Source organism: Python bivittatus, unplaced genomic scaffold (genome assembly GCF_059951505.1).
Source record: "Python bivittatus isolate LINGU-HERP-01145 unplaced genomic scaffold, Pbiv_v1 ctg000700_np1212, whole genome shotgun sequence".
Lineage (NCBI taxonomy): Eukaryota > Metazoa > Chordata > Lepidosauria > Squamata > Pythonidae > Python > Python bivittatus.
This window is the reverse complement of record NW_028277098.1, coordinates 84,557,093-84,578,452: the sequence shown is the minus strand read 5'-3', so window position 1 is coordinate 84,578,452 and position 21,360 is coordinate 84,557,093. Positions and strand designations below refer to the sequence as shown.

General features: G+C 39.2%; 1 protein-coding gene across 9 annotated transcripts in view; it reads left to right on the top strand.

Moving 5' to 3' along the window:
• SULF2 (sulfatase 2) overlaps positions 1–21,360 on the top strand; it is a 311,016-nt gene that overhangs the window by 193,793 nt on the left and 95,863 nt on the right. Inside the window, exon 1 of one of the 9 annotated variants that reach the window (XM_088154095.1) lies at positions 6,575–6,984. The exons of the other annotated variants lie outside the window; for them this stretch is intronic. Coding sequence (XP_088010221.1) covers positions 6,969–6,984 — 16 coding nt within the window. The 5' untranslated portion in view covers positions 6,575–6,968. Of the gene's footprint in view, positions 1–6,574; positions 6,985–21,360 lie in introns of those variants that run through there. 9 annotated transcript variants of the gene reach the window in all.

Here is a 21,360-nt window from a genome sequence, read left to right as displayed (position 1 = left end):
TTTCATTTATATGGTATGACATTTTGAAGATAAATCAAATGTAAGACAAAGATTGGAATCTGAGTTTTAGAAGCATTTTAAAATGAGTTGTGCAGAAACAATATAATTAGTGTTAGGACTCTACCTACAGCCACCATTTCCACTCTCCAAAGCTTTCTAATCATTTTCAAATGTCTGGTGTCAGTCTTCACTCTCAGCTCCTCAAAACGCCAAGACTTCCATAAGTGCTACCAGCGTTCCCTCCCAACTGACAAATGAGGGAGCACAAAAATTAGCATTCAACCAGTTTCAAGGCCAGTATGGTACCCTGAAATCTTAACCTGTATGACAAGGGAGGAGGGCTTAACCTATATGATATGAGATAGGAGTTGCTACCAGTGGGATGTTACCTTCCCCCGGCATCAGCATTCCTGCTGCAAAACTGCATCCCATTTTTATGACTGTATACAAACAAAGCTAATTTCCTAATTTTCATGTTCATTTTCACTGAAGACTCCTTGTGAAATTCTGTTTGAAAAGTTAGAAATAAAGTTTTGATCCTTTGCAAACAACATGATCATCTCTCTCTCTCTCAGAAAAGCAAATATATAATGGGGGGAAAAAAAGGATACAGATTTGTATGAAAAATGAAAACGTTAATATATGTGTATAAATGCCCACTTAGAACTACTACATAGAGAAACAATGAAATATATCATAGTGTGGTATGATGAGATAACCTTAATGCATGCTCAGTCTGCTGTCCAAGTACCAACTGATTGATGGACACATGGCCCATTTAAAGTTCTTCCTGCTCTCCCATCCCACGGACTGGATAGACTTCCAAAAGAGGATTGGCACATACACTCTCTCATTCTCTCTCTCTATTTATGCCCATCATATTGGCAAATTATTTGGAAAAACGTCCCATTTGAATTCAGTGGATTTCTGAGTAAAGATGCATAGGGTCCAGTTTTAGTCTGATTTGTGGTTGGAGTTATAATTTTTCTATTTAAGCTACATGTAGAGGCTTCTTCCGATAAATATAAAGGTAAAGGAATTGGAACTACCTTAGAAATTCCTTCTTTGTTGTATACATTCTTCTTTGTCCATTTTTGCATCTTCTGTATTGATTTGCGTTTGTTCCTTTTCAGCCCTATGAATCATTTTCACACTTAATGATGTTTATTAATTTAGCTTGTGTACTTTCATTTCATTGCGGTAATGATGTTTTATATGTTAATTATTGCAGGGGAGCTGACTGGACATTGTAGGAAGACAGATTACTATTTTGTTAAACACCTAGATGAATTATTACATTAATCAATATTATCACAATAATTTAATACCAGTTTTGCTGTAATCCAAATTCAGCATCTTCATTATCTAATTATTGCCAGTCCATAGTGTGTGCCTAAGGAAAATATATATATTACGCTGAATTATTATTATCAAATGTATAAAATCAGACTCCTGCTACTGTGAGACCTAACGCATGTACTTATATGCAGCTGTATAAAGAAATGTTGAGATTGGTATATTCTATAGGCAAGTACAAGTGAATAGGATTGCAACCATGTTATTAGCAGATAGTTAAATGCCATTATTTCATTTATATGCAGTTAACCAAATATTTTATTCTACATTTTATTCTGTTGTCTCACCCCTCCCTTACATTTATGACACATGTGTGTGCATGGCATGTTCATTTAATTATAGGTCATGTTTGTTGATTTTTTTTTGTTTTTGATAGTGAAAATATGAAATATAAATCCAATAGATTAACAAATGATGTAACTTTATAGACTTTATTTTATTTTGTATTTATTATTTATTTATTTATCAAATTTATATAGCTGCCCATCTCACAAGAAGTGACTCTGGGCGGCATACAATAATCAAGTAGCATACAGCAATCATATAGTGTTATATATTAGTCTATGTTGTGATTTTGATCATTTTTTAATCTTTAATCTATCTGATCTCTCTCACTAAATTTCAGCAACAGCACAACATGTGGGTAGAATCTTGGTTTATTAAGGTGATGTGTGGATTTAACTGAATTCATTCATTCATTCATTCATTCATTCATTCATTCATTCATTCATTCATTCTGCCTTTCTTTTTCCCAGGGCTGTCTCCAAAAATACAGATTGAGTAGTAGGGTTTTTTTATTTTGAATATAATGACATTTTGCATTTTTGCAAAATTGCATTTTGTATATTTTGGCCACAACTTTCATAACTCAACCTGCATATGCTGTCACACGTCTGCCCATTTTATAGTTTGAAATTAATAAGTACTTTAATTTTGAGATTAAATAAGTACTTTCATTTTGTTAAAACCAGAAATTATGTGTGCAGTGCCCGGCACTGGAATGAAGCATGGTGGGGCTCAAAACAGAAATAGATTATTGACAAATTTAGCAAGAAAAAAAAAGTACAAACAAGTTACAGGAAAGGTTACAGTAGGGTGGTCATGCATCCTGTTTACAGAAGACATTTCTGTAACAAGGCATGTTCTGTTTGAAGGATTGCCCAATTAAATCTGGTTTAAAGGGAAGAATAACTTGAATTCTAAAAAGGAGGAGAGGTCCTGATAAATATTATAAGCTATGACCATACTGGCTGGAGAAAAATAGGAGTTGTAGTTTAATACCTGACTATAGCTAAAGCTGGGCTCTTTTATGACTGGAATGTAAATAGTTAACAGGTTTCCAGCAATCGCTAGAAGTACATACTTCGCATATGAATTTCTGTACTCAGAAGCAACATGACATATTATGTTTTCTTTCTATATATTTCATAAGACATTTGTTTTCTCAAAACCTATTTCCAATTCACTAGAGAAGCAAACTAACTTCATTGCTTTTTGACACAATGCCAGCCAGCCAGCCAGTTCCTTTTGCTATGAGTAAAAAAAGGCTCTTTCACTTAAGTGGGAAACCCTATTTACTTTGCAAGCTTGTTACCAACTAGGGGATATGTTATCCTTTCTATGCACTTTTGTAATTCCCACCAACTTTGACTGGAATTGTACCTACTTGCTGGTAAAACATGTACCTTGTGTTAAAATGGAGCTTCCCTTCTGACTAATTTTTTAATTACATTGATTGATTGATTGATTGATTGATTGATTGATTGATTATGTGTCATCAGGTCATTGTTGACTCTTAGCAACCATATAGATCAACTTTCTCCATGACAATCTGTCCCTAAGCTGGTCTTTCAGGTCTTCCAACCGTTCACCCATTACCACTGTAATTGAGTCCATCCACCTTTCTGCTCGTGGTCCTCTTCTCTTTCCTTCCATCTTTCCCAGCATTAGAGCCTTCTCCAGAGAGCTAGGTCTTTGTATAATGTGTCTGAAGCTAGATAGTTTGAGCGTGGTCATTTGTACCTCAAGTGAGAACTCTGGGTTGAAGTATGATTGGGAGGGACCAATAATTAAATAGTACAATCCTGCTGAAAGGCAGGAACACTTGTACATACCTTCCAATACATCTTTTCTTCCTCTCAGAAATATATAATACAGATAGTCCTTGTTTGGTGACTGTTCAGAGTTACGATGGTGATGAAAAGTAACTTTACGATCAATCCTCACATTTATGATCTTTGCAGGTCTGTAAAGCAAAGGAAAGCTGAAGTAATATCATAAGCACAGTAATTTCACTTAGTGACTGCTTCACTTAACAACTGACTTGTCGGTCCCAATTGTGGTTGCTAAACAAGGACTATCTCTAGATAAAACGCAACATAAAGATTTTCTCTCTTCCTATGATCAGTTTTCCATGATTTAAAACCAATTTGTTGGAGTTTGATATTTTCTTATAAACCTTAAAAAAAGTATTTCACTATCCCTTTGTGGGCCATTTTCACATGGCACTTCCTTTTTTAAAAAAAATTCTTGTACTTGTAATTTGATTATAAAATCCTATATCGGCAAGAATGTATATCCAATTTAAAACTTTATTGCTCCATTTTGTCCTGCTCCAATAATATACTTACAGAACACTCACTTCAATTCACTCACTTCAATTCTTCTTTCTGCATTTTCACAACTGAAATGAGTATTTTATGAGGCATTAAGTACAAAGGATTCCATTTATCCATGAACTGTTCAATGAGGGTTTGGTTGGGGAGGGAGAGAAATACCATAATAGGAATATAGTCTCTTTACTCAAAAGTATTTATCAAGTAAATTATAAGATACATATAGGAAAGTAGTGGGGGAGAAAACCTACAAAGTATACAGAATATCTGTATCTATATGGAGGCCCATGCCTGTATATATCTGTTCCTGAAATTATATCTTACTTTTAAAATAATACTTTAAGAGAACTATGTCAGTATTATTTAACCATTGCAAATAACACCTATCACCTAACCATGCACATTCCAAGCAAATACAAGTAGTCCTCAGGTTACAACAGCATTTGGGACCGGGATTGCGATTGCTAAGCAATGCAGTCGTAAAGTGTGATGTCACGTGACCGCATTGCTTAGCAACAGCAATCCTGGTTGCCATTGTAACCCCAAGATGTGCAGGTCATTAAGCAAGAGGTAGGAGTCCCAGGTATGGAGCGTGGAGGTGTTGGGGAGGGCTGGCAGAGGCTGCATGGGGATTGTGGGAGCCAGCACAGGGCCTGGGAGGGCTGGTGCAGGCCGTGTGACAGTCGCAGGAGGCTGAGGGAGGGCTGGCACAGGCCATGCACAAGTTGAGGGGGGCTGGGGGAGGGCCAGTGCGGGCTGCATGGAAGTTGTGGGAGGGCCAGTGCGGGCTGCATGTGAGTCACAGGAGGTTGGGGAGAGGGCCAGTGCAAGCTGTGCACGAGTCATGGGAGCAGGCAGGGGTGTGTTGTGGGTGGCAGCATCTTATTGGAGTGACATGCAACCTTCTCTGCCAGCTTCCCAATTGACTTTTCTTGTATGAAGCCCACAGGGAAGGTCACAACTGCTGATCACATGACCACAGCTCCCTGCAATGTAGTAATTGCGAACTGGACACCTGAGTGCCTGGATCGTGATCACATGTTCTATGATGGCCAGAACCTTGAGGACTAGTCATACATCCATTCTTTCAGCACCACCATAACTTTGAACAGTAGCTGAACAAATGGATGTAAGCCAAGGACTACCTGTAAAATAATTTTTCAGCCATTGTGCATTTAAACAATGGAACATCAGTGTACAGGAAATAGATCAATTTTTTTCTTGGTAGAGTACCATCCCTGGGCTGCAACAGCCATGTTGGCCACTAGATGGCAGCAGAGTTAGGGATTTGTGTTTTTCTTTACTGCCCCTTAGTGAGTGACCTCATTTTTTTCAGCCCAGATATGGTACACCTCTTAGGTGTGATCCAGCAGAATGCATCAAATCAAAAACAAAGTTGATAAAACCTGGACACATCAAATTCTTTCTCTATAGTTTTTGTTTTAAACTGTCAGCTGTCCAAACTTGTGCTAGAGTCAAGAAGCATCTATAAAAATGAGGATGAGGGTGAGGATGCAACAATTTTTACAATCGGTGATGGAAAAGACTTGACCTGACCATGTACTTCTCTTAATCAAAAGTACTCTATATTGGCTAGATCATGCCCCTGACATATTGCTGACAGACAACTGCTTGAAAAAGCTGCCATTTAGGTTTTCAGCTTCATGTCCTATGGTTTATCTTCAGGATCAAACCTCCTGCCTTGCTACCTATTTATTTTACAAAGACCCAGAGGTTCCTATCAGAATCAGGCACAGTCTTGTATTTGTGTGTTGTCATTACCGTAAAGAAACTGATCCCCCCCACCCCCACCAGCAACTCTCTCCTCAAGCATAGATTTTCTTCCGTAACCAGCAGAACCACCAATCTGGTCCTCCAGCTATTGAAATACCCGGTGTATTTGTTCAAAGTTGTCTTTGTCTATGAAGGGTGCTTTCCAAAGGGAGACTGCGAAGAAGACAAAAAACTGTAGAGGTTTTCCTTCCGCAAGAAATAGGAAGCTCCCTGGTCCCTTCCCTTGGATTAAGGGTGCTCTCTTTTTTGACAGCATTTTATTGTACCCATCCTGTTAGATATATTTGCAGGAGAGGCTTACTCCCTAGTTAACCATGATGTACTGAATTAACCTCCTGGGTCTGTAAGACACACTACACCCTAAAATAACTATAGGGCCTCAGTTTTACACAGTCCTCTTGGATCAATAAGGCTGGTTAGTTTGAGGCTCACCCGCAGAAAAAAATGGCTTTTCTGGCAATGAGAGAAACGGGGGAGGGCGGAGGGGAGACACAGAGAAGAAGAAAGAAATGTCTTCTGATGCTAAAGTTTGTAGTCCGGTGTGTTTTTGAACACCGGTTTGCGGGGTGAAGTTTGCATGCGCAGCCATGCCTGATCGCAAGGCCATTCTGCTGCGGCGGCAGTTTTCCTCGGCCTTTGACAAACGCCGCCGGCGGTGGAACAACCCCCTCCAAGCCGCTGGGGGATTGCGTCAAGATTGGAGAGGAGGATCCTCCTGGAAACAAATTAACTAAAAACTAAAAAAAAAAAAAGCCGTCCCACACGCCTCCCCGCTCCTCCCTCCCGCTCTGTTTTGAAATGGGATCTGGCCGCTGCCTTTTATCGGGGCTTAATCGCCTTCTCTCGAGCTCGGATCCGCACTGGCGGGAGCGGCAGGAGAAGCGCTTCGCTCCTCGCCTGGGCACGGATGAGCCTGGCTGGCATTTTGCGTTTAAGCCGCGCTGCGTGAGGCAGCCGGCAGAGCCGTAGGAGGGTGTAGAGGGAGCGAGCTTTCGGCTTCAGCAAAGAAAGCCGAGAGGAAGAGCGAGCCGAGGCTGAAGGAGCCGAGCAAGCGACGAGTGGGGCAAGCGAGAGCGGCGACGCGAAAGTAGCTGGGGAGGAGAAGAGAGGATGCGATCCCGGGGCGTCCTCCTGGGCTCGGCGGCGGCTGCAGGCACGGCGGTGGAAAAGGCGAACTGCTCCTGAGGGGCCGGGCGGAGGGCCATGGAGTCGCTCCCAGGTGAGTGGGAGGATGGGGTAGGAAACAGCTGGACCTGCCGGGGAAGCGCCTCGCCCCGTCCGGGAGTCCCGCGTGGGGCTCGGCGAAGGCTGCCTGGCTCTTCTCCGCTCTGCGGCTGAACCCGAAGGGTGCTGGCGGGATCCTCCGCCGCCTCGGGTGGCGGGCCCTGTCTCCCTGACCCAGCGCGTGGGGCTATGTGACCCACCCGGGCGGGGAGGAGGAGGTTCCCGCCTGCTTGAGGGGCTCGCCTGGGAACTTCGCGGGTCTTTGGGGGCCGAAGCTGGGTGGACGAAGTCGGCGGGGAGCCGCGCGCCAAGCGCCAGCTGGTGCCTCGGCGCTGCTCTCCGCACGCTTAGCGAGTCGCCGTGTGCGCCCCCTCCCAGAACAATCTGCAGGTTTTTCGGGAGCGGGTAATTTATTTGCCTTTCTGCTTTTCTACTTCGCAGCACTTTGATTGACGCGTGTATGCTTTTTACTTGAGGACTCGTCGCTTAGTGAGACATAATGAAACATGTGGATTTAATACACTTAAATGAAATGTGCCTGGATTGGCGTCTTGTTGATAGGCTCATGCAGGTTCTTTGTGATCCACATGCCTGTTCTCAGACAACTACTCAAGAGGAAGTATGACCCCCTCCCCCGAAGACAAGTCTTGAGTCTCCATCCTAGGGATTCGCTACCCCCAAAGCAAGTGGCTTCAATTATTTTCTTTTGCAAAGCAGATACAAAAACATTTCTTTGACATAGAAGCATTCTTAGGGAATGAACCTAGAAAATGAAACAATTCAGTGCAAGTATGTTCTCTATCCATAAAGACCATTAACTTCCTGGCATCATAGGAACAGTCTGTTTCTCCCGCCCGGATCTTGCAACTTCAGCTTTCATAAGTAACCCCCACTTCCTAAGACAAATGAAAGAAACTGAATCGATAGCTCTTCATATATAAGAATATAGCCTTTTATTAGATTGGCTTGTACACGAGTGGAAGATTATGTCTTTTGTCCTGAACAAAAATACTTGAAATGCAGTAAGAATTATCCAGAGGCCTAAAAAAAGTTTGACATTTTATTTTAAACAGCATCCTTATTTTAAGGGACTATGTCAACCCAGGACTATCCAGTCCCTTAAGATACAGTGATCCTATAGTCACAACTGTTTGGCATCCTGGACTTCTATATCTAGGAAGCTTTAAATCTGTGACTTGCTTTGGTGCTTATTCTTAGCTGGAAAATTACTCTGTGTAACTTTTGAAAGCTTTATTGAAAACGTTCTTATTTGTTACTTGCAAGTCTTTGGACTAAGAATCAGAATAAGGGTGAAGCTCACTAGAAGGACTAGCTTTTCCTGCTCTGAAATGATGCTGTTTGTCTGTAGAGTCACCCAGCTTAATTGTAGTCATTCTGTATTTGGAAGCAAGTCCCATTTCTTTTAGTGAAAAGTTACTTCAGGATAAAGATATATAGGATTTCTGTTTTCCTTATCTGTTACTTTAATTCAATGTAAGTAGGGAACATATTTGAGAAAATATTAAATTTAATGTATGTAGGAGAATATTTGTAAGGAAAATGCATATTTCTGTGTATAAGAGAAATTGTAGGAAATCTGGTTGTAGTTGCCATTGTTTGTAGGCTTTAGTAGGAGAAGTCATTTAAAATTACTTGTTACCTAATTTATTGCTTTAAAAAAGTGCCTGGAAGGGATTCTTATTTTTTGATGAAAAGTTAGACATATGAACAAAAGGTATAATTTTCCAAATAGCTCAACTATGTAAATTTGTTCTGTTAGAGGAACTTCTAGCTGTCATAGTTATGATTTCAGTTTTAGTTCTCTTTTTCATACTTTAGAATTAGACTTGTGTAGAAGGGCAAGAAACCCCTTCTTATTGTATATGTATATGGTTTAGAAATCTCATTTCTAATACCTGTTCTGTTATGTGCCAATGGGAATATTGTATGAAACAGGGTTTACATTGGTGAGATAGAGAAAAGAAGGCAGTCTTGGAGGGAAATGTTGACCTTAGTGGCAGTTTAGTACCCACTAAAATTATACTTGGTTTTATCGGAGTTTTAGTATACCCTGAAAGTCTCAAATTCAAAACAGCTTATATTAGAGCAAAGCTATGAAGATGAAGGGAATGGAAAGAGAAATATTTGCACACAAATATATACATATCTCAAATAAAAAGGCAGGACTGATGATGTAATTATCATTGTGCCTGTTTCATTGGGTAATTCCTAAGGAGTGAAATCATGGGGATTTTTTTTTTTAACAATAGGAAATATAAGATGCATTGTACAATTTCATCCACTTAAAAACTCATTGGCATAATCTATCAATTATATTGTATCACTGGCAGGTAGCATGTATTTCCAAATGTACTGTTGCCCTTCAATCTCATTTGCCATTTTATTTCTGTATTTCAGCTACTATTTAATTAGATTTCTCTTCCATTCCAATTGTAAATACATTTACTTGAAATCAGTCCTATAGAATTACACAAGCCTTGCTTTCAGTTAAGTTCATAGAATTGCAGATCCTGGTGTTCGCTATTTTTTTTTTTTTTTTAGCTTTGTATCTTGATCTAGTTTTTGCAAATGATTTTTAAAATAAAAAGGGAATTCAAGAGAGATGTTCAGCTTTTATGCTTTTTTCTAGTGAAAAAAATCACTAGTCATTGATGTGGTATTTTATGGGTATGATACTTCTTAGTGTTTAAATTTTCATTTGCATAACTATTCTGATTAATTGATGAGCATTCCATAGTGTTCTATTATATTTCTTTTTTCTTTGAGGCTCTGAAAAATCCATTTCAGTGGATCCCTCAGACTGTCTTTATTTTGCTGTGATTCATTCTTTAACAGTAATCCAAATAATTATTTATTTTATTCATACATTCAACTTACTTGCCTAAGGCTTTATTCCTGCAATCCAGTTCACTTTGCCAAATGATCAGTCTCAGTCCTAAATTACAAGACTATATCACATCTTCTACTCTTCCAAGAGATGAACACAAACCTCCTAAAATAAAGGCTCTTGGGGGATCTCTAAACTTTGCAGCAGTTCAGAAGCAGCTCCAAACCTGTCTGTACTCACAGAGTCAGTTGGTTTACAGAGTATGGGTGACTTACATCAATCTGTAACAAATGTGGTTCTTCCCCTTTGCAGCCCTGCAGCTTCATGTTGCTCATAAAATGGTCATTTCCCAATTTGCAGGAACCCTTGCCTCACCATGGGTTCTGGTTACTGGACTCAGGGCAGTAATTACTTTACATTACTTCCCTTTTCCATTTCTAATGTCTGTCTGTAAATGTTGTTAGAATGTATTTTCCCCCCCTCAAGTCACTGCAGCAATGTGCAACCATTGTTCAAGCTAAAAGGAAAAAAGCCTGCTTACAAAAATGCAAGTATGCTGTAATTTCACAATTACACTTTGCCAGAGATGTTTAAATGCAAGAAGAAGGGTATCACTCCAGTTATGAAGCTGCTCCTCATAGCAACTGACCTGATCTATTTTGCAAAGGATCAGAAAAGTATACATAATATGGGGTGCTAAGATTTTGTGTTCATAAAATTCTGGACTTGAAATGATCTATTGAGATCATTTATGATCCACTGCTCTTTGTAAGAATCCAGATTAAAAGATATGCCATATATGGTTGCCTATGTTTTACTTGAAAATGTTCAGTAAAGAAGAGCCCATCATCTCCCTGGGGGAATAGTTCCACTGTCAAACTGCTCTTACTGTTAACAAAATTCTTTTATTCTGTAACTTAAATCGTTTGTTTGTTTGATTGATTGATTTAATTCTATAGCCACCCATCTCAACAAGTGACTCTGGGTAGCATACACTCATAAAAACATAACACAATACAAATAAATATATATGGTCGCCGAGTAAAACTATTGCCATAGATGTTAATATAGTCAAGAAACAGGGCCCTTAACACACTGGGGGCCCTGGGCCCCTGGCACATAACCAGATCTTCATGGCCTTACAAATGACCAACAGGGTCTTCTTCTATGTCCTGTTCTATCTTCCCTTGTGCACCTTCCTTACAGGTAGTTGAAAAATGTTAGCATTTCCCTCCCATTTTCTTACTTTTTAAGGTGGTGCATTGCCAGTTATTTAAATTTCTTGTCCAAGAACTTAGTTTCACCTTCCTTGATCAGCCTTGTTGCCTTTCTCTGAACTGTTATCTTTGTCTGAATCCTTTCTAAACCTGGACTCAAGATGGGGTCTGATCAATACACAATACAGTTGAACAGTTATTCTCCATGATTTAGAAATGGTATTTCTGTTCATGCCTCAGATTGCATTTGCTGCTGACTCAGTTTGTAATTAATTACTATTCCAAAACCCTTTTCACGAGTAGTATTCTCCAGACAGATATTCCCCATTTTATATTGGTGCATTGGCTTCCTTTTTACTGAGAAATTTATTTCCAGCCATCTCTCTAGTCTCTTAAGATTGTTTTTATTTTTGTTTTATAAGATACTAGTTATACCACTCAGTTTTATATCATCTGCAGATTTAATAAGCATTCCTTCCACTGCCTCGTCTAGTTATTTATACACATGTTGGGGAATACAGGGCCCAGAAATGAACTTTGTGGCACCTCATTCAACACCTGCATTGAGTGTGATGAATCAGTGTTGATGATCAGTACCTTCAAAATATTATTTTCAAGCCAGATATCTATTAACTTTTTGTTATACTGTTTGATGGCAATTAGCCTTCTAAACATACTATGACAGAGAGCATAGGAGTAAGCCTCACTGAACAATTTAAGACTTACGTTATATCATAGGATTAAGTTTAACTTTTTTTCCTTGACCTGACTATTTAGGGCCTAAATTCTCAAGTTCTCAAGGTTGCATATTGTTCCTAATGTTGGATGTGGTTATCAAGGCCATCTAAAAATTGCTACCAAATTGTAACACTTACTATAACAGTATAGAACAGTGTTTCTTAACCTTGGCCACTTGAAGACGTGTGGACTTCAGCTCCCAGAATTCCCTAGCCAGCCATGCTGTCTGGGGAATTCTGGGAGTTGAAGTCCACATCTTCAAGTGGCCGAGGTTGAGAAACACTGGTACAGAGAGTAAGAAAGATGATCTTGATGCATAAGCTGTTGCCTAGGCAAAATGTCCTGCCTCAGGCCACACACCCACAAACACACAGAGAGGTGGCTGCAGACTTTACTGAGAAGTTTGTGAAGCAAATAAACAAGCAGCAAAGGAAATGTGAGTGGAAACGCACACGCGCACACTCCTGAGAAAACAAATCCCCTGAAGCCCAGCAAGCTTGCCTTGAGAGAGTTCTCACCCAAAGCAGCGGGCACAAGAGTAGTCAAGCAAAGTCCAAGGGTCCAAACACTGTAGAACAGTGTTGTCCAAACTTGGCCACTTTAAGATGAGTGGACTTCAACTCCCAGAATGCTGGCTGGGGAATTCTGGGAGTTGAAGTCCACTCATCTTAAAGTGGTCAAGTTTGGACAACACTGCTGTAGAAAGATCGTCAGCTGGTCCAGGTTCAGAGTCAAGGTCACGAGGTTTCAGGACAGGAGTCAGGGCACGCAGAGTCTGGGTAAACGAACAGCTGTTGCCAATGGAGAGGCTTGAGCTCACTGCTCTCAAATAGAAGCAATCCCGGTGCTGGTCATTGGGAAGGGTGAGGCTCCTTTCATGTGAGGAGCCTTGCAGAGTGTCTTTGCTCTGCTCTCCTCTTTGCATGGGGAGCCCTGGCACTGGGAGGGGGTGGTAGCTCAAACTTCTCATCTTCAGAGACCAGCAGCAGCAGCGTGTCCTGGTTACTGGGCAGTGCAGCCTCCTCTGCCTGCAGCTGCTCAGACAGTTGGTCTGGCTGCTCATTGTCAGACTCCGGCCTCCAGAGTCTGAGCTGGTTGTGACACAAAAGGGGCTAAAACGTTTTTAAGTCCAGAACATCCTGATAACATCTGGAAGTGACTCAGACAGAAACCTCCCTAATTCACTGAATTAGAAGATGAGGAGAAACAGCACAATCAGATTTGCACGATTCTGCTATTAGAGCCAGTCTCAATACAAATAGTGTTAGCCTTCCTGTGGAGTTGATTTCAGGATCTGGTTTAACTACTGGGGCTGATAGAAATAGAACCTTTGTTTATTGATTGCGTTATTTATATTTCATTACACATCCTTAAAATCATAAAAACTACAAAACATTTTATTAAAACTATATGGCAACCCCATCCCTTGGTACTCACTCCCCAGCAATGTTATAAATTAAAAGCTCTGTGAAAGATTTCTGTTTTTTCTGCTTTTCTTAAAGGCCATTAGGGAGAGTACCGTCTGGCTCTCCAGGGACAAGCTATTCCATAGGGCTAGAGCAAAAACTGAGAAACATAATCTCCTAGTCCCCCAACCCAAATCTCACATGGAGGAAACCTCAATTTTCCATTCAGTTACACATTCTGGACAGATCAGCTCTACTTAAAGCAGATGATCATGAGCAGTTAGGTGCCAAGCCATGTAGGGCTTTATAGATAATAAATTATACATATACAGGGGGTATAATAGTATGTATATGTGTGTGTGTGTGTGTGTGTGTGTGTGTATATATATATATGTTATATCTGTTGTATTAAAGTACTGAAACATCTTTGTCTTGGGTACATCACTTATTTGCAATGTGGCCCCCCAAATGCCACTCAGAAGTAAGTAACTTTGAAAAAAAAAGTTGTCCATCCTGGGCTTGATCAGGAAAGTGGAAGGTTCAGTTTGAGAGTTTGTTTCATCATCAACCCTGAAAGCCTTTAAAAGATACCGGTCTCAGTGGAAATAGTATCCATATAGGATAAGATTTCCAAACTGGCATCCTTGTATGTGTTAGACCACAACTCTTAGAATTTTCAATCAGTATGGTGTTTGGTGTATGCCAGATTGAGAGGGGTGATTTTACAGGAGGACTCCTTGAACTATATCCCGTGTTCTTAAGAAAGTGGGGGGAAACTCATATAATCTTACATACATTCAGGCAGAAAATGGTCTGGTTATATTATCTGTCTCCAACAGTTTCCCCTACACATTTCAAAGGGAACCAATATAATTTGCACAATTGTCCCAAGTAAAGTAGTTCCCAGAGTTCCTAGTTACAATAACAATACTGAGGGACTCAGTAACAGCTTTCTTATTGAAAATGGAAGGAAAAGGAAGGTACTATGTATAGAGTTTTATTGACTATTGATCAATTTAGTTATAGTACTGTTGGTGCTGGCTTGCAGCTGCTTTCTAGGGCTTCATGCAGTTTTTCCAGAAGAAATGCTAGGATTGAACTGGGAACTTTTGATTGAAAAAACCTGTCTTCTGCCATTAAACTACAACCTCTTTTCTTAACTCAGAATTTTAAACAGTGGTAGGGAGGGTCATAAATCCAGTGGCATGCCATACCCCAGAGAATAAACTTGAATGACTAGAGGCCTGTAACAAAACACCGTTTGATTTAAATGTAATGTTACATTAATTCCATGTAGCTAATCTGGGGTGCTCACAAGCAAGAGACATAGAATATTTCTCTTCCACCACTGTTTTCCAGGAAATGCTATTTGGAATTTGTTGCCCCCAACCATTTTTTTTTAAATATTCTAGGCCTATAGCTGTTAATAGACCTGTCCTCCATGAATTTATCCAACCCCCCCTTTAAAGGCAGTCAAATTAGAGGCCATCACCATGTTTTTAATGAATTTCACAGCTTAATTATGTGCTGTATAAAGAAATGCTTCCTTTTATGTCTTTTAAACCACCTTCCAGCTGTTAGACTTTATGACAGGCACAACCATAAATTTCAATTCTCTAGACATTTCATCCCATATTTAGGAATTTGCTTACATCAGAATCTCACAGACATGACAGAGCCAGATACATTGGTTTATTGCAGGTAAGGTAAGAATCATTATATAGTCATGTGAAAAAGTATGTACACTCTATTGAGCTTTTTGCTGTTTCAACATATTTTAACATAGCAATATGGTATCTTGATCTTCATTTCAACAATATTGATAGATAAAAAGGATATAATATAACAAATATTATGCACCATTTACATTGTGTAGTCCATTGTGCAATTGAAATAAACATAAATACAAATTTTGCATGTGGAAAAAGTAAGTACACTCCTACATTTACCACTACTTCAAATACCTAACATTAGAATCAGGGCCACCAGATCAGGCATGAATGATTAAAACATTGTTAGAAAGGGTCTGGGAGAAACCTGTCTTATTTAAACCTCTGACAGTTCGTTTGATTTGCTCTTTGTTGTTGAAGTGTGTGGTATCACCATGTCTAGATCAAAAGAGCTCTTTGAGGCCTTCAGAAAGAAGGTTATAGATGCCTATGAGTCTGGGAAGGGATTTAAAAAGATTGCCGAACAATTGTACATCAGTCCTTCCACTGTTCAGAAGATCATCTACAATTCTAGAAGATTTCAAACAATCATCAGCTTGCCCAGGCCAGGCCTTCCCAGCAAGTTCACCCAAGAGCAGAATGCAAGATGCTAAAAGAAGTCTCTAAGAATCCCAGAATTTCATCATGTGACCTACAGGTAGCTCTCACTGCTATTGATGTGCATGAACCTACCACTAGAAAGAAGCTGAACAAATTAGATCTACATGGGAGGTGGTGCCAGGAGGAAACATTTGCTATCCAAAAAGAACATCAGGGCAAGACTAAAGTATGGTCATGAATACCTAGACGAAGACCAGGACTTTTGGAACATTGTGCTCTGGACAGACCAGGCAAAGATAGAATTATTTGGCCACAGTACCAGAAGACATGTTTGGTGAGAACCAAAGACAGCATTTCATCAGAAGAACCTGATACCAACTGCAAAACATATTGGTGGAAATATTATGGTTTGGGGGTACTTTGCTGCATCAGGGCCTGGGCAGCTCATCATCACTGAATCCACTGTGAATTCTTCATTATACCAGAGGATGCTGAGGATAATGTGAGATCATCTGTCAGAAAACTGCAGCTCAACTGAAAGTGCACCTTGCAACATTACAATGACCCTAAACATTCCAGTAAATCCACCAAGGAATAGCTGAAAGAAAAAAAAATGGAAGGTTCTAGAATGGCCAACTCAAAGCCCAGATTTAAATCCCATTGAGATACTTTGGATGATTTGACATGGGTTGTGCATGCAAGAAACCCCTCAAACATTGTACAGCTGAAGAAATTCTGCAGGGAGAAGTGGGGAAAAATTCCAGCCTACTTGAAGTTGTTTCTGCCAAAGGGGGCAATTCCAGGTAGTAGAGCCAAGGGTGTACTTTCTTTTCCAAAGAAGGAAATGGCATATCTGTTAATTTTTTGTTGAATAAGTTATTGCAAAGTCAGTTTTTCATAGTTTTTGTTTGTTTGTTTGATTACATTACCTTTATATACTGTTTGAAGATAAAATATACAGTAGGTCCCAGTGTTTTGAAAAAAGAATAAAACTACTTTTGTCTACTTTCTGCACTCCATGCAGAATTTTATACAACTCAATCATATCCCTCCAAGCGTTTTGAGTCCCGTAATCATTTTGATTGCCCTCATTGCCCTTTCTTCAGCCCTGTTACATACTTTTTCAGGTGCAGTGACCAAAACTATACAAAGTATTTTTTATTATTTGTTTATTTCAATTTAGAGACCATTTGACTGCATAGCAACTCTGGATGGATTACAGATAAAAATTAAATTAAAATACATCAAGAAGAAAAACCCAACAAGCCAAACAGCCAATAACCAACCAAAAGGACTTGACTCCCATTCTAGCTCAGGGCCAGCAAGAACAGTAAGGTCTTAAGCAGTTACAAAAAATCAGAAGGGCGAGAGCAGTACAAATCTCTGGGGGATATCATTCACAGGGCAGGAGCCATCACCAAGAAGGCATGCTTCCTAGGTCCCACTAGATGACAATGCTTAATAGATGGGACATGGAGTATGCAGGAACATTTGGAGACAGGCAGTCGTACAAGTAATGCAGGGCTTTATAGGTAGTAAACAGCACCTTGAATTGCACCCGGATGCCAGCTGGCAACTATGAAATAATGGAGACATGTGCAACCCAACCATCTCTGCTGTGTTCTGGACCAGCTATAGCTTCCCAGTGGTCTTCAAGGATAGCTCCATGTAGCATTACCATAATCCAATCAAGAGATGACCAAGGCATGAGTAACTATCTGAAGACTCTCCCAGTCCAGAAATGGGCGCAACTGGCAGAGAAGGTGACCATGCCTAAAAACCCTCTTGGCCACACTGCTACCTGCATCTTGAACAGGAGCTGGGTGTCCAAGAGGACCCCCAGATTGGCACCAGTTTTGCATGGGGAAGTGTAACCCCATTAAAGGCCAAAGATGGAGGGTAACTGGAACCAGAGGGGTCAAACAAACAGAGCCACTCAGTCTTGTGAGGATTAAGCCTGAGTCCATCCATGCCCATACAGCCTCCAGGCACTGGGTCAGGACTTCAGCAGCATCACTTGGTTGGCCAGGGATCAAGGTGTATAATTGGTTATCATCAGCATATTGATGATACCTGACCCCAAACCAAAGAATGACCTCGCCAAGTGGTTTCATTGTAAATGTTTTAAAAAAGGGAGAGTTGGGCCCTGCACAGTTTCTTACCTCCTGTCAACATCAATTACAACCAGCCACAGGGAAAGGGAGAGAACCCCTCCTAATGCCCAAAGCCAGCCCAATAGGATACCATGGTGGATGGTGTAGAAAGCCTCCGAGAAACCAAGGAGCACCAAGATGGATGCACCACTCCATCTCAGCTCTGCCACAGGTCATCAACAAGGGCAACCAGTGCTGTCTCCATCCTGAACTCCAACTGAAATGGGACAAAATAATCTGCTTCCTCCAGAGTCCTCTAGAGCCTAACCACAGCTCATCTCAGAGGTGGCTTTAACCATCCAGGAGGGGCCTGGAAATAACAATCAAGTTGTCAGACTTTCACATGACTGAGGGATATTTCAGATAATTTACATCATTTCTATGGAGGTAGTTAAGTGTATATTAATTTATACGTCCATTTAAACAACACATTTCCATATTCAGTGGAGAAGATATAAATGTAATAAATTAAATTCACGCATCAGACAGATGTGTATTTGTTGGTAAAATTCCCTATTAAGCAGTGTTATTGCAGAAGATGTATATTAATTATTCCTTTTCCTTAAAGGTTTAATAGTTGAATGATTATATTATTAAGAATACAGAGGTAATGTTTCTCTGGGTTTACAATTAGGTAGTTGAATTGCATTTGTTACTGGCTAAGTTTTAAGTTCTTAAACTTCATTGTTTGCTCATGTTTCCTTCTCCCCTTCAATAGGCAGCAGGTTTGTACTCATCATTATGATTTCAAAACAAAAAATGAAATTATATTATCTCACTTGCTGGACCATTTTCCTTTGATCAACTCACATTCTTTTTAATACTTCATCTTGCATTTCTGTTGCATTTAAAATTAAATTGTAATCTTCCTGAGACAGAGCTAATACTTTTGATAAAGCACCTACCTGTAGAATTTCTTGTTCAAGTCCTGTTGAATACAAAAATTACTCAAATGGTTTTGCTTACAGTTTCTTATGTATGTGTAGCTGTAAAATTACAGTTATTTGTGTGAGCATAAAGCAGCATGTTTGCTTTCAAACAATCTTTGCCAAAATAATTACTTTACAGCTTACCTTCCTACATAGATATTTAAACTATTTCCACACATTACATCTATCTCATTATCCAAATAGTACTCTTTATAGGTTCTCTTTATAGCTGTCTGAAAGCCTGCAATCAGAATGCGTTTTGCACATAATAACTTGGTAAAAAGATTAGAAGATTTTTTAAAAAAATGAAATCAACCTGTTTGCTCTGGAAATGTGTATGACTATCAAGAGAGACAGGTTCTCTATAGGCTTTCACGTTTGTTGAAAATTCTATTTAACACCTTCAAATAATTCATAAAAACAGCATTGGAAGATCGCCTCAGATTCAGTATGAACAAGATGACATCATAGAATGACAGCATTCAGAAGAGGGCCAGTCCAATTTTTTCCACTTATTATTGAAGTTAGCAAAAGCTGTACCATGTCAAATCAAAATACTTAGTGCTTGCTGGTGCAACTAAATCACCATTGAGAAAATGTGAAGGGAGTAAATCAGTTCTAAACTTGGCATGTACTAAAATGATCATATGATTGTTTCCCCTTGTGTTCCATTTGTTGCTTAACTCATGTTCATGGTAGCTTTGCTCAGCCCACTTTCTAAAACATTATTTTTATTGGCATCATAGGAATGGTGATATAACTCAGTTATTCTCTTAGTATCAATGTCACGCTGGATGTGGTAGGTGCTAGGATTGCAGTGTGCAAGGGTATATTGTAAACAAATACTTTTTAGTAAAGTATTGAAAACACTTTCAAAACCTAATTCATTTCATGAGTGCCATAGCCTTGGAATCAATAGCAAGTAGCATATGGAGGTGATAAATACTACTCATTATTCAGTTCTGAAAGAAAAATAATGCAGAAGACAGCTATCAAAATAAGAGTAGGTGACAGACTGTGTTTAAATATTTAAATGGCTACTCAAGGAAGAAGAGCTTATATTATATCCTGAGGAAAGGACAAGAAGCAGTGGTCTTAAATTTCAGGGAGAGAGACTGAGATTGAATACAACCAAGAGCTTCTATACAAAAACAAAAAAAAAAGCAGTTCACCCTCAACATTTATGTTATGGGATTTAATTCTTCACAGGATGCCAGAAGATTGTACTGCTGCTTTATAACTGCTACTTTTGGAACGGACAATTGGTCAGATTAGAAGTTCCTATGAAATGCCCCATTGATTTACCTGTTGAAGAACTTCTGTGTAATATAGATTCATATAACATGCTAGACAAGTCTAAAAGTTGGGCAGTTTGTGATTCAGGAAGTTATGGAAACCCAGCTATTCTCTTAGTATTAAATGGACCAGCCAATCAGGTTAAGCCATAATATTGTTTATTTCTTTGGATGTAACATGTTACATCCAGTTGTATTTTATATTGTGTTTTATCAATCTGGTTTAGTGTGGTGTGTGAAAATCCTGCCAGCATGAGATATAAACTAGCTTATTGCCCTTTGCAAACACAGACAATAACAGATTTTCCTTTAGAGGAAAAGGGAAGGCACAAGATCAGGCAACCTTGATTTGAAACTAACCAATATAATGGTATGTTTAGCACCTAACAAAAATTCACATCCTAGCCACCTGGACATTCTTCACTTACTAGTTAACAAATCAGCCTCCTCACCAGTTCACACAGATGCCATTAGTATAAGACTGAAAAAAACCTCCACTTTTATTAGCTGAGAGATAAATTGAGTTCTAAAGTAAAAGCATTCCATTTTCTATAACCTTATCCTATTCTTTTTCAGTAAATCATGTCAAAAGAAACTCTAGGAAAACCTTGCTTTCTGTTGAAATGGGCTGCCGAGAGCTTTAGGCTTCAACAACAACAAGGACTCAGCAGTAAATCTTGAATCTTAGCTTTACACTGTTCAACTGATCTTCTTGGCTAGGACTTGACAGAAGTCTCATGGACATAGCTTAATAAATGAATCCAAATTAAATAGCTGATTGACCACTGCCAAAGTAAAAATGTATTTGCTGTGACTCTTATATTCATGTTAGTTCAAATCAATAACTTTTTCTTCCTGTCCTTTCTACAATTTAACAGACTCTTTGTGAGGCTCATGATGACTTTGAAGCTGAGTATTGTGTGCTTACATAACTATCTACTCTGGATCAAGAACTGCTGGCTATCAGCTTATCTTTCAAAAAAAGGAACTGTAAGACTTAGTTCTCAGATTTGATAGAGATGTGAGAGTGTTACATAAACCACCAGCTGCAAATGTCCCTGTTATCAGTGAAGAGACTGCCTCCTTTGATTTATTGGAAAGCTGTTAGAAAGAAAATCAGAAAGCCTCTTCCATAATATACAAAAATTCCATCTGTCTCAATAAATCTTGCTAAAGAGGATCCTGTGAGAAACATGTCTGGAAAACAGTCACTTTCAGTTTAACTGCCAAGAACCTGATAGTGACCACATAACCTTGGATTATTTAAGGTTAAGGAAACATGTATCTTGGACTTCAAAATAAGTGTACTTTTTAAAAATAAATAAAATCAGATAAATGATTCCATGACAGAAGTAACTAATAAGAAAAAAAAAGAGCTCAAGATGTCTTTGCAGATAATAAAATAAATAAATAAAATCAGATAAATGATTCCATGACAGAAGTAACTAAAAAGAAAAAAAAAGAGCTCAAGATGTCTTTGCAGATAATAAAATAAATAAATAAAATCAGATAAAT